The sequence below is a fragment of the Falco peregrinus genome, chromosome 18 (assembly GCF_023634155.1).
Source record: "Falco peregrinus isolate bFalPer1 chromosome 18, bFalPer1.pri, whole genome shotgun sequence".
Taxonomy (NCBI): Eukaryota; Metazoa; Chordata; class Aves; order Falconiformes; family Falconidae; genus Falco; species Falco peregrinus.
The window spans coordinates 1583560-1598041 of NC_073738.1; the positions used below are offsets into that span (position 1 = coordinate 1583560).

Genomic DNA, 14482 nt, shown 5'->3' on the forward strand with positions numbered 1-14482 from the left:
CACTAATAATGGGGCCAAGCAATCATAAACCGATAAGTCCCTGACTGATTGGCTTTTCCTTTGGCATCCATCAAAGCGTCATTGATCTTCTGTGTGAAGGGGGCTGATTAATGGCGTTCCCCAAGCCCGACGGGGTTGTTTACGAGGGCTGGTGAAGAAGCACGGTAGCAAGGAGGGCTCGGGAGCACCAGCGGGGAGTAAATATCATCCCCTCAGCAGAGGAAGGGAGCCTGTGCTTCTTGGAGAGGGGCAGGAGGGATGTTAGACGGGACAATTTGAGTTTGGTGGAGCAGGGGAAGCACTGCTGGAGAGGTGCAGCTGCGCGTTTAGGGTCTCACCAGCCATCTGAGGTCGTGCAGGGGACACTTTGGCCACATTCCCATCACCACCTTTGTGACTGTGGGCTTGAGCTGTGGGATGTCCCCTTTGATGGGGGGATCTGTGGCTGGGTCATTCAGGGGCTCCCACTTTCCTCGGACGAGCATTGTCTCTCCTGGGTGATGCTGGAGGAGCCATGGTGCAAGGCAGGGAGAGAAACCAGGTTGTGGTTGTCGTCTTGTTGTTTCTTTTCCCCCCTTTTCCTTCTCCCTTTTCGATAGAGATTAGCAGCATAAAGCTTTTTATGGCCCCGTGCACCAACCCGCCATAAAAGCCCTGATTGCGGACGATTATCTGAATGAGCGTCTGCTTTGGGTTCGCTTGGCACCAGGGATCTCAGGAATGAAACGTGGAGAAGTGCTGTGAGGGGGTTTCTTCCTTCTGGGAGAAAATCACTGCATTTTGGGAGCAGAGCAAGGCCACCGCGGCCGTGCAGAGGATGGCTGGGCCGGGAGGATGGCTGCGGGGGTGTTGGGGTGACCCCCAAACACATCTCCGTATTACATGCCAGCCTGGAAAGGGCACTGGATTTCTGGTTTGCTTGGCCCTGCTGCATTTCTGGCGCTGAAGCAGAGTGATGGCTTTGCTCTGCCTCCTGCCTTGTGCCTGGTGCTGCATGCTACGGTCCCCCAGGGGCTCCTGGCATGGCATCAGCACCCATGGGTGCTGCCTCCAGCACCCTGCCGAGCCCCTGCCACACAGCACCCGATGGAGGTTTAGCAGGCGGAGGGGGCAGAGCATCCCACTCCCCTCTCCTGATGCCGCTGTACCAGCACGCCTGGGGCCCACCAACCTCACTGGAGCAATTATCTTCCCGATTAGTGGGTTTTCAGTCCCTTCTGTAAAGTCTCAGCTAAATTGCTTCCCCCCCCCACCAACCCAGTCCAGGCAGGTACCAAGCGCAGAGGCCCCATTAGTGTGTAATTAGGTAGATTCCTGCAAAACCATCCTCAGACTCCCTCCTTCTCCTCACCCCCCCTCCAAAACCCGGTACCAGGCAGCAGCACGTTAGCAAGATGTAAATTAGCACCTCCAGACGAGAGCAGAGTTCACCCTGCACTGGGCTCTGCCTTGCTGTGCCAGTGCACTCCTCGTTTTAATAGTTTAATAAAAATTAGCATAATTAACGAACATCTGTATGATCCAGAGTGGTGCAATTTGGCACTTGGAAACGAGGACTTAAACATTATTGCTGGGAGTTTAATGTTGTTTTAATTCTTTTTGGCACTGCGCAGTGAAATAAACGCTCGGTGCCACGAGTTCTCGGCTGGCTCTCATTTGCATTTTCCTCCCTTGGATTATGAGCAATTGCGGACTACCCAGCAATTCATCAAAGCAGAAATTATTTTAAAATACCTCATAGCATTCAGGCTATGGCAGAGCTGGGGGTGGGCGAGCAGAGGCTGGGGGCTCCCCATCACGCCTGGGGTCCCTCTCGGACACTCTGGTTTTGCAGCAGGATTTTTCCCCCCTGGCTGATGAGGACGGTGGGGCAGGGGGACGTAGCCCCCATCCCTCTCCGCTCCTTTTCCAGCAGCATCACAGGGGCTTGACTCAGCGCTGGTTGCTGGGGTCCCTGGGGAGCATCAGGATCCCAGCCCGGGGGGTGTCAGGGCTCCTGGGACCCCCTCCCAGCTCCAGCGAGGGCAGCACCATCTGCAGAGCTGGAGGTGTGGGGAGCAGCGTCTGTCCCTGGTGACTCAGCCCCGCTCCCGAGCAAATCCCTTTCCCCGTCGGGAAGCAGGGATGAGCTCGGGGACCTGTTAAATGCCCCAGCCAGGTCAGCGGGGGGGGGGGGGGGTCAGAACTCGCGTGGGACACGGGACGGCTGTGCTGCTGTGCACATCACTTTTAACACCTCCTTTTTAAAAAAAATATTCTCCTCTTTTGATGGCAAACTTCCTAAGCCTGTGCGTGCTAACTCCTCCTCTGGCACGCACCAGGGGGGAAGTTTTCTCGGTTATTATTTGCCTCCTGTATCTGCTGCCAGAGGAAAATCACATGTAAATCTGGGAAGGGGCTGTGTTACCCAGGCACGATCCAGCTGGAGGGGCTTCACAGAGCTCCAGGCTGGGCTCTGGGACATCCTGAGGACAAACATCTGAAAACAGAACACCCCAAAATGTCAGGGTGTGAACTGAACGCTGCGTTTCCAAGCGCGCCCCGAGCCATGGCCCGCAGGACCCAGGGCGAAGAGGGAGAGCGGAGCAGGATGGAGTGTGGGAAGGATTTACCCTGGGGAGAGTGGGGCTGGGGTATTTTCTGGTGGGGGTCTGGGGGCTGCTTTCTGTAGATCCAGGTGCCAAAGGAAGGGACCTGGGCCACGTCCCCTGCCCCGGCACTAAACCCGCATCCCTCCGGCTGTGTCCCCCCAGGAGTACAACACGTACGGCTGGTGGGTCGGGGAGCTCAACGACGCGGTCGGGATCGTCCCCAGGGATTACCTGGTGGCTGCCTATGACCTGGAGGAGTGATGAGGACACAGCACCCCAGGTGAGAGGTGGCACTCTGGGGTGCAGCTGCTGGGGATGGGGTGTGGAGGTGGGTGCTGGGGAGACAGCTCGGTTCCTGGGGTGCCCCAGCATCTCCAGGGTGCTGAGCCTTGAGGACTGGCTTTAGCTCCATCTCCTGGTCTCTGTTTTACACGGGAGCAGGCGAGACCAGGAGCTACAGCTGCAGCTGAGGGACAATGCCACCCTGCCCTCTGTCCCTCCCTGGACTTCAAGTCCTTCAAGCCCCATGGGAGAAACACAGTAAAACCGTGGCAGCCACCTCCATCGGACAGGGAGAGCTGTGTGCCACCAGCCCCAACACCAACGCTGGCACCCAGCGCTGCATGTGCCGTGTTTTCATCCCAAACCAACCCCGTTATGGAGGCATTTGGCAGATGGGGAAACTGAGGCACGGGTCAGGGCTGGGAAAATGGAGGGGGTCTGCAGCTGAGCTAGAGGCAGAGTCCTGACACCTGCCTGGGGCAGCAAGACCCCCACACTCCGCTGGAGATCTCCCACCCTTGCTATCCCCCTCTGTGCCCATGAGCCATCAACACACGAGGCTGTGTCGGTCCCAGCCTGCATCTTGGTGTCCCCTTCCCCACCATCACCCGTGTCTCTCCCCCTCCCCAAATCCAGGTGCCTCTCTCTCCTTGGCCACACTGAGATACCAATGACCCACCAGCCTCCCCCTGCGATGGGCACCCACTGCACAGAGACCCACGTCCCGTCACCCAGCCGCACACGGCGCCCTGCAGCCCTGCTCTGCCCTGTGGTACCTGCTGTGATGCCGGGGGGGGGGGTGGGGGGCGCGGGGGGCTGGCAGCCCACAATAAAGCCACTTTCATGTCTGTATTTGGCTGCTCCAGACTTCATCGAGGGTCTGGAGCCAGAGCTGGGTGCAGGCAGCGGCTCCTCACCTGCAGCCCCAGCTCTGAGCACCCTCAGAGCCCTCTGGTCCAAGCCCATTTTATGTCACAACTGAGGATTAACCAGCGCACCCTCCTCCTCCTCTTCTTCCTCCCGCACTTGGCTGAAGGGCCACTAGATGGTGGTAAGTACCTGCTGACTGCAGCCTTCCCGGGGAGGGTGCCCAAACCCCCTGGGCTGCGCCGGAGCAGCCCCCCGGCACCTGCCAGCCCTTGGCCAGGAGCAGCTGGAGCACGTCGGTGCAGAAGCAGGAGCATCGCCAGTGGGGTGAGCCTGGGCACGGGCCGAATGACCGCTCTGAAGCACAGCTGTGCAGATGTTTGGAAGCCAGGTACAACTGGGGGGGGACACCAGAGGTATGGGGGGGGGGGGGGGGGAGCTGCAGGGGCCGAACCCGTCCTGGTGCCAGGGTTCCACACGTGGCCTCGCTCGCACCGGCAAAGGCACCTCCCTGCTGGGCTTGTCTTTGTTGTGGAGGATGGGTTTGGGATGGCCAGAGCTCAGCTTGGCAGGGCGCCAGCTCAGCTCAAATCCCTCCGGTGCTGCCAAGCTGCTCTTCCAGCCCTGGATCTCCACAGCGTGGGTGACCCTGAGCAGCCACGGGAGCCTGTGCCAGGGCAGCGGGGAGCTGTGGGGAAACACTCCCTCCACTCTGCCCCTCGGCGTGATGCTCAGCCCTCCCGTCTCCGTTTCCCCGTCGATGAGCATCTTGCAAGGAGCAGTTCCTTTTGGGGGGCAGCTGCAGGGCCAGTACCCATCCCTGCAGCATCATTCCCTTTGGGATCCTGGCAGGGACGAACCAATGCTCTTGCCCAGGATGCTCTGGTGCAAAAAGGACCAGGGCTTGGGCCTGACCGGCTGCATCTGCCCCAGCCCGGCATGGAGGAAATGCCCCTTTGCACCCCGCTCCCCATGCTCAGGCATCAGGAGGCCTGATCCTGCCCCAGGTGCACTGACTCACCCAGGAGCCTGGAGCAGAGACCTTCGTGCTCTGCTCGAGGAGGGGCTGGGAGCAGGATGCTCTGACCCAGCGCAGGCTGCTGCAGCCCCAGGTCACAGCAGGACCCCTCGGCACTGTGGGCTGCATGGGGGGGGGGGAGGGGGGGCAGGCCCCACGGTTTGTTTGCACAGACTTGAGAGACAGCCTCGCTGGGGGCGCGGAGGATGCGCTGTCTGGAGAGCCTGGCCTGCTTCCAAGCAGCGAGGCTGTTTTTCTGGCAGGCGGCAGGGAGGAGGGAGATGTGCCAGGCTGCGAGGGCACGGGGAGGGGGCCAAGCCACCCTCGCCTGCTCCAGGGCGGGGGGGGGGGGGCAGGTAACCCTCAGCAGCTCTGTGCGCCCACCATGTCCCCAACCCCACGCAGGTGACAGGGTGGCAGCTCCATGCCCAGAGCTGACTCACCGCCTGCCGTAACCCCCCCAAGGCAGCTGCCTGCAGACATCAGGTCAGCGAGGGGCTGAGCCAGCCCCGCGCGTGGCAGAGGGGACGGTGTGTGTCCCCGGGGCTATTGCCCCCAGCCCACCAGCCCTGCCTGGTGCCACCCAGGTGGGACCCCCCACCCCAGGGCACCGCTGCTCGGCTCCCGGGGGCACGGCTGCTTCCCACTGCCGCCACGGCCAGGTCTGCCTCTGAGTCACTGTTTTGCCAACAGCTTTGCAAAGCTGATCAACACCACTAAAAATAATTTCTGCCCGGCTCTGACGCGCAGCCGGCAGCGGGGCTGCAGCCCTGAGGGGGAAGAATGGGCACTGGGGGGGCCCTTGCTCCAGCAGCCCCATGGGCTGCCCGTTCCAAATCCGCCCTCGGAGCGAAGCCCCAGGGCCAGCGGGCTCCCGGGAAGGCGTCAAGCGAAGGGCACAGCAGCGCCAGGCCCAGCTCACGGAGCAAACCGCGCTGGGGACCAGAGGGAGCCAGGGGCAGGATAGGGCCCCAGCCCAGGGAGAGCTCCCTGCGTGAGGCTGCGCACAGGCGAAGGCCACGCGTGGGCGAGGCAGCGGGGCTGTGGGCACAGCTGGCCTCACAGCTGCGCCATTTGGAGCCACACACTCATGAATACGCATGAATATGCATGAGGGGGGGCAGCCAATGGCAGCAGCACTCCGGCGCGCCAGCAGCTGCCAGCCTTGCACTGAACTTCTCCTGACATTTCAGATGTGCCTCGGCGGGTTTCCACCCTTCCTCCTCCTCCCCAGCACATCCCAGCCCCTGTGGGGGGCCGAGACCCCCCCCCCCCAACCTCCCTGTGGGGCTAAGGTGGGACCCCTCGGCCCTGCCTGTCCCCTGCCACCACTCTGGGGTGGCCTCAGCAACCTCTCTGCTGCCCGGGGCAGGGTCAGCCCCACGGGTCTCGGCAGCTCCAGCCCCGTGGCGAGGGGGGCAATAGCCCCCCCTTTTCCCCAAAGCCAATCCGCAGTGAGCTGGGCCCGGGCTCCCGCCGCCCACGCAGCCAGGACAGGTACTGCCGGTAAGTCTCTTCTACTTCATTTTTATTTCAAGTCACAGCACGTCGGTGCCACCTTCACCAGTGCTGAGGGTGGGAGGAAAAGGTGCAGGAGACCACAGGGAGAGGCATCAAGAGTATCCTGAGCCCAAGCGCTGCCGGACGCCGGCTCTGGGGCAGCTACCTGCTCCTTCTTTCCAGCAAACTAGATCCCGGCTGTGAGGCTCCCCGTTCCCTGCTGTGCATGGCAATCCATGCCTGAGGAAGGAGCATCCCCTCCAGAGGGCTGGGGAGGCAAACTGCTTTATCTCGCTCTCCACCCACGCATTCCCCAGCCCCACGCTCCCACAGGGAAGCTCATCTCTGCTCATCCCAGCTGCGGGCAACCTGCAGGGCGAGCTGTGCCAGGTGGGCTCCGGCCCCACACAGCCGAGATCACCCTCCCCAGGAGCTGCCCAGCGCAGCTATTACGGGGAAACGCAGACCCCCCCCGGCACCGAGGGGGAACACAGGGGACTAAACTGAAGAGACTCGCTGGGAAGTGGCCAGCCCCTGCTCCCAGCCCACGGCTCCACCGAGGAAAACCTTCCTCCATCGTGCTGCACGTCAGCCAGCATACCCCACGCCAAGAACACGGAGCCTCGCTGGCACTGCCACCTAACTAAGCCCTGCTACCGCTCCAGTCCGAGCGCAAGGGCCATGGGAACAACACACAGAGGTTTCACTAACCACTAGATCTCTCCTCCAAAGAGGAGAGTGATACGAACACGCTGCCTGGGACGTCAAGGACAGCCGAGAGTCAGCAGAAAGAGAGCACGTGAGCCCCGGACACCGCAGATCTCGGGACAAGGCCATGCTCCCAGGACGCCCCAGTCCCGCCAACCCAGACACGGCTCTGGCTCAGCAGCAGTCCCTCTTCCTGCGAGGGCTGCAGGTCGCAGGGAAGGCAGGCGAGCTCGCTAGAGCCGTTTACTGCATCTCACGCCGTCGCCCAAGGGCTCAGCTGGCTCATCCGGACTGTCCGAGTGGGTGTCATCCATGCCAAAGTCGCTCCAGTATGGGCAGGTCTCTAGGCAGCTCGGACCCTGCGGGCTTCCCAGGCCGGTGCAGCTGGAAAGAGAGAACAGGTCAGGGCTGAGAAGGGACCCGGGGAAGGTGCGGGGCCTGAGGTGCTCGCCTGTCCCCAAGTCAGCTGCTGCCACCTCGGCACAACCTTCTGCACAGCAGCGGCTGCTGCCGCCCCACAGAGCCCCAGCACAGCCCGAAGCTTCCAGCCAGCTCAGCCGGAGGCAGCCGCTCACCCACGCGCACAAGCTCGGAGCAGCAAAGGGGGGAGACTCCCACCAGCCAGAGGCAGCCAGCACTGGCAGTCGGGAGGGACCACTGGCCACTACCTACCCATCAGCCTGGGCTGCTGCACTCACTCAGAACCCCCTCCTCAAACCAGAAGGGCTCTATCTAAAACACAGTCTCTCGCTGGGGTCCAGACACCTCTTTCTTCCTGCTATTTGAAAACCAAGATGAAGAAACAGGGGCACTGGGTGGTGCAGGCGGCCAGACGCAGCCTCCTGCTTTAGCAGGTAAATTCCTTCATCTGTGGGGCGAGGGGACACAGAGCAGCTCTGCCAGGCACACCAGGCCACCAGCCAGCGCAGCCAGGGACCCCGTGCCTGCCGCAGGGCTCTAAGCACACAGAGGTGTCATCTGTGCTTGTTCAGCTTTTGCAGGGAGCTGCAGCAGTGGCAGACTGATGATGCCCTCCTCTCCCACCAGCTCAGCTGCTCCCCCCAGGTGCTGAAAACCCTCAGCTGGCTGCAGGGGGGGGCAGCCACCCCACAGGGAGATGCCTGATTAATTCTGCAGCATGCAGCAAGCACTCTGAAGCTCCGATGGGCACGAGGAATTGCAGAGAACCCACTCACACTGTGAGGGTGAAGGCAAAATAAACAGAGCCTGAGGTTTGAAAGCCTCCAAAGGCTCCTCACTCCCTAGGGATGAAGGGAGGAAAGCAGACGAAGACCTTTGTAAACCTCAGCTTAAGTTCTTCTGAGAGATTCAAGCTCTTTTCTGCTAAGCCTCGGCCAAAACAGGTCACTGCCCTGGAAGGCGGTACAGGGACTGCTGGTGACAGCCCAAGACTGTCCCAGCTTAATCACAGGACTCCCAGGAATCCTCCCACCCATTCGGGGTGCAGGGCTGGGGAACACATGCTCAGCTTCATTCCCTCATATGACAGCAGCAAGGACAGGACAGGGAAATTCAAAAACATTCCGGGTTCTCTAAAGCCCAGCAGCTCCTATTTCACAGCAGAGGCTGTTCGCTGCTGGTGGAAGTCCCTTGCACAGGCACCAACCATTTCAAATCAGGCTGCAGCCAGACCCGCAGCTGCTACCAGCACCAGCCCTGCTCCACCGAGCAGCTCCAGGCGCAGCAGGGGAGCCGGGGGTGCCCCCCCAGCAGCACCCTCCTGCTGGTCCTTCCCTGCCGCGTTACCTGCCCCGCAGGTCCCCTCCCGGCAGCAGCGCAGGGCGGCTCTCTTCCTCCTGCACCCAGCCGCAGTTGGACATGGCATAGTGCAGGATGGCTTCTGTCACCGTCTGCGCGCCCTGGCCTTGCACGCATGCCTCGATCTCGGGTACCGAGAGCTGGCTCTGCAGGAAGAGGTGCAGCCGGCTGTCGGAGAGGAGGACCACGTTCTGCACAACCCTGTGCACAGAGAGAGGAGGGTGAGCGAGGCAGGAGCACGGAGCATGCTGGGCCCGCCCCACACCACCACGGTGACCATCAGCAGCTCTACTGCCACCTCACAGCCAGCATCTTCCAAGCAAGACAGGAGCAGCAGCACGTCCTCTCCCTCCCTCCAGCCCTCACAAATGCTCTACTCACTTCTCTAGGAACTGCTGCAGCCCCTGTCTCCGCTTCTCGATGAACTCATCCGTGCTGCCCACGAAGAAGGTGGATTTCCCAGGCAGCTCTGGGACAGGCCTGCAGGCACAGAGCAGAGAGAGCGGTGCAGGGTCAGATCACCCCAGTGCCAGAGCAACGAGACAGAGCAACAGAGGCAGCACAGCAGCAGCAGCCAGGACCCTGCTTTGTGCAGGGCTGGATCCCAGGAGCTCAGGTATCCCGTGTTCAGGTCTGGGGTTTCTGTCCACATCTGTTCTGAGTTCACATGGGTCTCCCAAAGCACCGGGAACACAGGAGGGGGAAAGGAGGCAGAACAAGGCATGCTTACACCAAGCCAGCATTCTTCTGGAGCTGTCGCCTCAGCCACACAAATTCACGGTACCGGCGCCGCACGCATGAGGTCTTGGCAGTAAAGGCCTTGCTGTTGGTCTGAAAAAAAAACACACACCACGGAAATAATCCACATAATTGAGGGGCAGCAAGGCAGAGGAGGGCAGGATCTCACCTGCGCAGACCCCTGAGCTCAGTGACTAAGGGATCCCCTCAAAGCACTGGGCTTTAGGGAGCACTGGGGGAGCTGAAAGTGCCTAGAAAACCTAAGCAGGCTCCAGGGGAGAAGCTGGGTCTCAGACCCACAGAGACAGCACAGGAGGAGGGGTGGGCTGCTGAGGGTTCCCCCTTCGTGGCTTCTTCCATCCCTGCTCAGCACAGCCACACATGGCCCGACAGCTGCTCATGAGCCTCACGTACGGCATGACCGAGCTCTTGCAGCTCAACCCTCAGCTGCAACTCACATGGAGGAAGATTTTATAATCCACATAGGAGTTCCAGGAGCCTTCGTTCTGCACCCGGGGGTCCTGAACGCGCACCGTGGTCAGCTCCTACGGCACAAACGCTGCCTGAGCGCGGGGAGGCAGTGCTCACCACCCCGTGCCAGCACCACCCCCAGGGGGGTCCCAGGTACCCACGACCACACTGGCTTGCCCGGCCATCCTGCTCCAGAGCAGCACAGACACCTACAGCCTTCCCCCATCCCTGTCACCAGCTGCCCCTCAGCTCTGCCCCACAGACCCAGCCCAGCATTCAGCACCTCTCACCCCTCAGCCAAGACCACCCACTCCAGCACTGCCAAACCCCAGTGAGGAACAGACAAAACCCACGTCAGACAGGGTCTTACCTCCTCTCGGTTCTCCAACATCCTAGAGCCAGAGCCCAGCGGGAAACATCTGTACAGATTAAAGAAGGATTTAGTAAGACAAGATCCACACGTGAGGGTCTCCCATGTACTCTACACCCCCCTCAGGCACCTCACACCTCTGTCCCAGCCACCCAGCATCCTTCCAGCCCCCCCTCAGCTGCCCTCCCTGGTCCTCTCCCCTTAGTCACCACAAAATAAAGATACATCCAAATCCAGCAGCCCAAAGGGAGAGAGCATCCAGCACTGATCTCTCACGTGCTCCGGAGGCAACATGGCCTGCTGGGGTGTGCTGGAGCGTGTGCCGTGACCAGAGCCAGAGCCTGCAGCACCTCTTTCCTCCACGGCTCATCTTCAGGTCTGCCCACCAAGGGAGACTGGGATCCCACAGCCTTTTGGAACAGCACTCAAAAATCCCCAGATCGCCAACGAGAGGCAAGCAGGGCTCCCTGCTCAGATGAGCTGTAACCACCCAAGAACGGGATGGGGTAGCAGTCTGCTCCTCCTGAGCTGCCTGCCCTCCTCTCCTACAGCATGTCCCTGCTCCTGGGCCGATAACAGGGTCTCTGGGAGCGCCAGACACAGTCTCAGGAGAGCTTGTCCCCCACTGGAACTCCCGTTAGCCAGGAACAGCCCCCTCCATTGCACCAAGACCCCAGGTCCCCAGTTCGCTCCTGCAGAGCCAGGACTGGCAGTGCAGGAGGGAGATGGCGTGGAAGAGCCCAGCCCACTCCCCACATGGGTAAGTTTGCACTGAAGTGCCAGCGGAGCCGGTTTGGCTGGGGAGGAGAAAACGCTGATTTTCAGAGCTCCCTCCTCACTGCCTGCCCAAGACAAGCTCAGCTGGGCGGTGTGAGCAGGGGAAGCAGCCAGCCCACACCAGGAGCCCCACTCCCCTCACCAGAGGAAACCTGCTTCTCTCCTGCTTGGATCAGCCCCCTTCCCCTCCCCAGCAAGCCTCCCGTCAGCACCAGACACAGAGATGCCGTTTCCCTCCTCCTCTTTCACAAGCCACCTGAACGAGCAGCAAAGTCAGTACCAGATTTCCGCAGCTGGCTAGGCATTGCACCCGCTCCCCTTCACACCCCTCCCTAACCACCCCCCACCCCTTCCCCTTTTCCCAGCGGCTGGGGCCCCCACAAGCATTGGTGAAGCCTTTTGGGGAGCCGCATAGATGCCTGGTACCCTCCGTGCTGCCCAGCTCTCCCGGCTCAGCTGCGCCGCGAGCTGCTCGCACGCTCCCATCACACCAGCCGCTTCCCCTGCCACATCCCTCCGGCACTCCCAGATCCTGCTGGACCGTGTCAGCTAATTTGCTCCACCATTACGCGATCCTGCAGTAATTCCTGTTCTGCAACACCACCACGAACACAGTGCCAGGGCTTGGAGGAAGGCGGGGAGGGGAGTGACATAACCCCCGCACCCCCCCAGTAAATGCGTAGGCCAGCCAGCAAAACCCCTTCAGAGCCAGAGCCCGTCCCACCACCCCACCCCCAGAATCACTGTGTGCACACAGACCAGGAATACTCATCAGGGGGAGCTGGAAGACCAAGCACATCCCATGCCCTGGTTTTTACCTTCTCTGCAGGATTGTTTGCAAGAGCCCCTGGGATGAACCAGCAGCGCAGGACTTTGCCTGTCACGGCCCAGGCTCCCGAGGGACATGGCTGCCTGACCGCAGAGGCGAAGCAGCCCTTCACCTGTTCCCCATTCCTGGAGTCTTGCCTTTTAGGCCACAAGAGCTGCCAAGTGTCAGGCAGCACTGGAAACCCAGCCCTTATTTATATGCTCAGATGTGAAACAAAGCTCTTCTGAGGACGGAGCTAATTTTAGCTGGGACAAGGGGAGGGGTTAAGCCACACTTTTAAAAAAAAAAATATCTGGCTCCACCGGTTTGCAGGTAGCTTCTGCAAGACTTCAGCCATCCGATTCCACTCAGAGAGCACAGAAAGTGTTAAGAACAGCAGAGAAGAGTTTTGGGATAGACAGCAAGAGACCCAGGCTCACTCCAGGATGTCTCCAAGTAATTGAACTCTCGCTGGAGTTGGGTCAGGCTGCTGCTGTCTCCAATTTGAGCTGTAAGGGGGAGGGCGAGGGGAACCTACCAAAAAAAAAAACCAAAACCCACGTTCCAGCACACATGATTCTTCCACTGGGGAAGGAAGGGAGCCAAGGAGCCAAATGTGACATGAGTCACTTTTCTCAGCACGGTAATGGGGGAAGCTCTGATCCTCCCCCATGCTGGGGGCTCCCAGCTAGAACCAGCTCAACAGCAGAACTTGACCATTATGTTCCCCAGCCTCCCCAGGGGATGCTGCCGCCATCCCATTGCTTTTAGAGCAACTTGCTCTGCATAACAGCCCTGCCTAGATTAAAAATGCAGGAGAGAGAAGAGAGAGACTCAGAAATTGCCTAATGGAACAGCAGAGGCCTGCCAGGAAGAGGATTTTAATTTCCCAGCTACTGAAAGGGTGCTGCAAAGAACAGAGACCCAGGGCAGGGAGATGGCTCTCCAGTCAGCAAGGAGGCGGACCGGCGAGTCCGAGCACTCACATCTTTTTACCTATACTTCCATCCAGAGTTGTACAGAGAAATGCATAATCTCATTTATGCTTTATTTAGAGTTAATTGGTCTTAACTTGATAAATCAACTTAAAGCCACTGGAGAAGGCTGCTCTGAGTTAGCTTTAAACAGTTACACCAAATCCTCTTTCAGGGCTTTTGCTTAATGCCTTAGTTTAAGGGGCCCTGGGATACACGGTTTGGGTTTGGTTTAATCGTCCTCCAATTTGCATGCGAGTGTTTCAAGGGCTCACACTTTCCATCTCTTCTAGCCAGGAGGACGCAAGAGGTAGAAGCCACACAGGAACACCCCACATCCGCGCTCCTGGAGCCTCACGACCTTCACCCAGCCGGATATCGGGCAATCCAGGCGTTTAACGAGTGCCTGCTCCAGTTGGACCTCTCCCAGCCCAGCACTCACACTGCTGACAGAGCACGCGTTAGTTTTTAATCTCTTACTTTCTATCTTTTACCTTCCTTGCTGATTTGGGCACACCCTTAGCAGCTGTCTCTACCCCTCTGCAACAGCAGGACCCACACTGAACACGCTTTCCTAACCAGCACATCCCGGCGGCAGTTTAGCCCAGCTCGGGGCTCCCTCCCACAGCTCCAGTCCGTACCCAGCCCCAGGGCAGCCGGGGTTTTGTGTCCCTCAGCGCTGACACAGCCCGACTCCAGGTGACTTCCAGCCACACGAGAGCCCCTGAGTTTCGAGGAAAGCCTCACAGAGATGCTCCACGCCAGGAAAAAAGGGAACAAGTCCCGTTTATTTCTGCTTGTCACCCCTGGACAGAGCTGACTGCAGCCGATACCAGGGAGGATCTGCTGGGGCTGATTTCCCACCCGGGAAGGCGCAGGCCCCCCATGCAGCCAGGCGCCCCGCATTAGGACCCCCTCGGTCCACCGCTGCCCACGGGAGGGGACGTCCCGGGCACCCCAGCGCCACAGCACATCAGCACCAGGGCCGGACCCCCGGCCACACCGACCCCAACCCGCCCCGGCCAGCCGCGCCGACTCCGCAGCGTCCAGCACCCCGCTCCCGGCGCTTGGCACCGCTGCCGGGCGGCTGCTTCAGGCACCGCGGCCCGGCCCCGCCGGGAGAGGCCGCAGCAGGGGGCCAGGCCCAGGCCCAGCCCCACCGCTCCAGCCAGCCACAGGCCAAGACCCCCGCCATGGTGGGCTGGCCGCTGCCTGCCGCGGGGCCCAGGGGACCCCACGAGGCGCCGAGCCGACCAGCCTGCCTGCCCCCCCAGGGCCCCCTCACCTCCTCACGCAGGCCGGGGCCCCTTTAAGCAGCTCAGCGGCGCGGCGGCCTTATAGCGAGGGCTGTGCTTCCTCTTCCGGCGCGGTGCCTGCTGGGAGCCGTAGTTCGCCTCAGGCAAAGGGACAGGCCGGGGCCCTCCAGCCACCGGCGGCCGCGCCACGCCGCGGAGCGACGCCCATCAGGGCGGATGTCCTGGGCCTAACCGGGAAGGCCCCGCCGAGGCGGGCGGGGAGCTGCGCTGCGGCGGAGCCGGCACGGGGGGGAGGAACTACAACTCCCGGCGTGCCCCGCGGCGGTGCACTACGGCTCCCGGC

At 60.9% G+C, this 14482-nt stretch overlaps 3 protein-coding genes and 1 long non-coding RNA gene across 11 annotated transcripts in view; 3 read left to right on the forward strand and 1 right to left on the reverse strand.

Annotated features, from left to right (window-relative positions):
• Positions 1 to 3721, forward strand: part of SKAP1 (src kinase associated phosphoprotein 1) — a 155803-nt gene extending 152082 nt beyond the window's left edge. For both annotated transcript variants that reach the window (XM_055789783.1, XM_013298468.3), the window contains exons 12-13: positions 2754 to 2871; positions 3510 to 3721. In XM_055789783.1, coding sequence (XP_055645758.1) covers positions 2754 to 2852 — 99 coding nt within the window. In that variant the 3' untranslated portion in view covers positions 2853 to 2871; positions 3510 to 3721. The remainder of the gene's footprint in view (positions 1 to 2753; positions 2872 to 3509) is intronic.
• LOC129782600 (translation initiation factor IF-2-like) lies at positions 3717 to 6144 on the forward strand. Its single transcript, XM_055789782.1, has 2 exons — positions 3717 to 4131; positions 4379 to 6144. The coding sequence occupies exons 1-2, from the start codon at positions 3717 to 3719 to the stop codon at positions 5116 to 5118; spliced, it is 1155 nt and encodes a 384-aa protein (XP_055645757.1). The 3' UTR covers positions 5119 to 6144.
• Positions 6145 to 6269: 125 nt separating this feature from the next.
• SNX11 (sorting nexin 11) lies at positions 6270 to 14383 on the reverse strand. 4 transcript variants are annotated; one of them, XM_055789784.1, is made up of 7 exons: positions 14169 to 14383; positions 10325 to 10373; positions 9942 to 10028; positions 9476 to 9576; positions 9127 to 9225; positions 8734 to 8946; positions 6270 to 7350 (listed from the first exon to the last, which is right to left on the reverse strand). In XM_055789784.1, exons 2-7 carry the CDS (start codon positions 10343 to 10345, stop codon positions 7200 to 7202), a joined length of 672 nt encoding a protein of 223 aa, XP_055645759.1. In that variant the 5' UTR covers positions 10346 to 10373; positions 14169 to 14383; the 3' UTR covers positions 6270 to 7199. The 4 variants fall into 4 exon arrangements, with proteins under 4 accessions (XP_055645759.1, XP_027641203.1, XP_055645760.1 ...); XM_027785402.2 differs by lacking the exon at positions 14169 to 14383 and adding an exon at positions 11920 to 12036; XM_055789785.1 differs by lacking the exon at positions 14169 to 14383 and adding an exon at positions 11528 to 11821.
• On the forward strand, positions 9233 to 14162 carry LOC129782602 (uncharacterized). Of its 4 annotated transcripts, XR_008744627.1 has the most exons (5): positions 9233 to 9361; positions 9854 to 10107; positions 10701 to 11373; positions 11931 to 12365; positions 13177 to 14162. It is a non-coding gene; the product is annotated as an uncharacterized LOC129782602 (long non-coding RNA). The 4 variants fall into 4 exon arrangements; XR_008744629.1 differs by lacking the exons at positions 9233 to 9361; positions 9854 to 10107 and having other exon boundaries at positions 10386 to 11373; positions 13177 to 13343; positions 13433 to 14162; XR_008744628.1 differs by lacking the exons at positions 9233 to 9361; positions 9854 to 10107 and having other exon boundaries at positions 10386 to 11373; positions 13177 to 13343; positions 13436 to 14162.
• Positions 14384 to 14482: the final 99 nt, after the last annotated feature.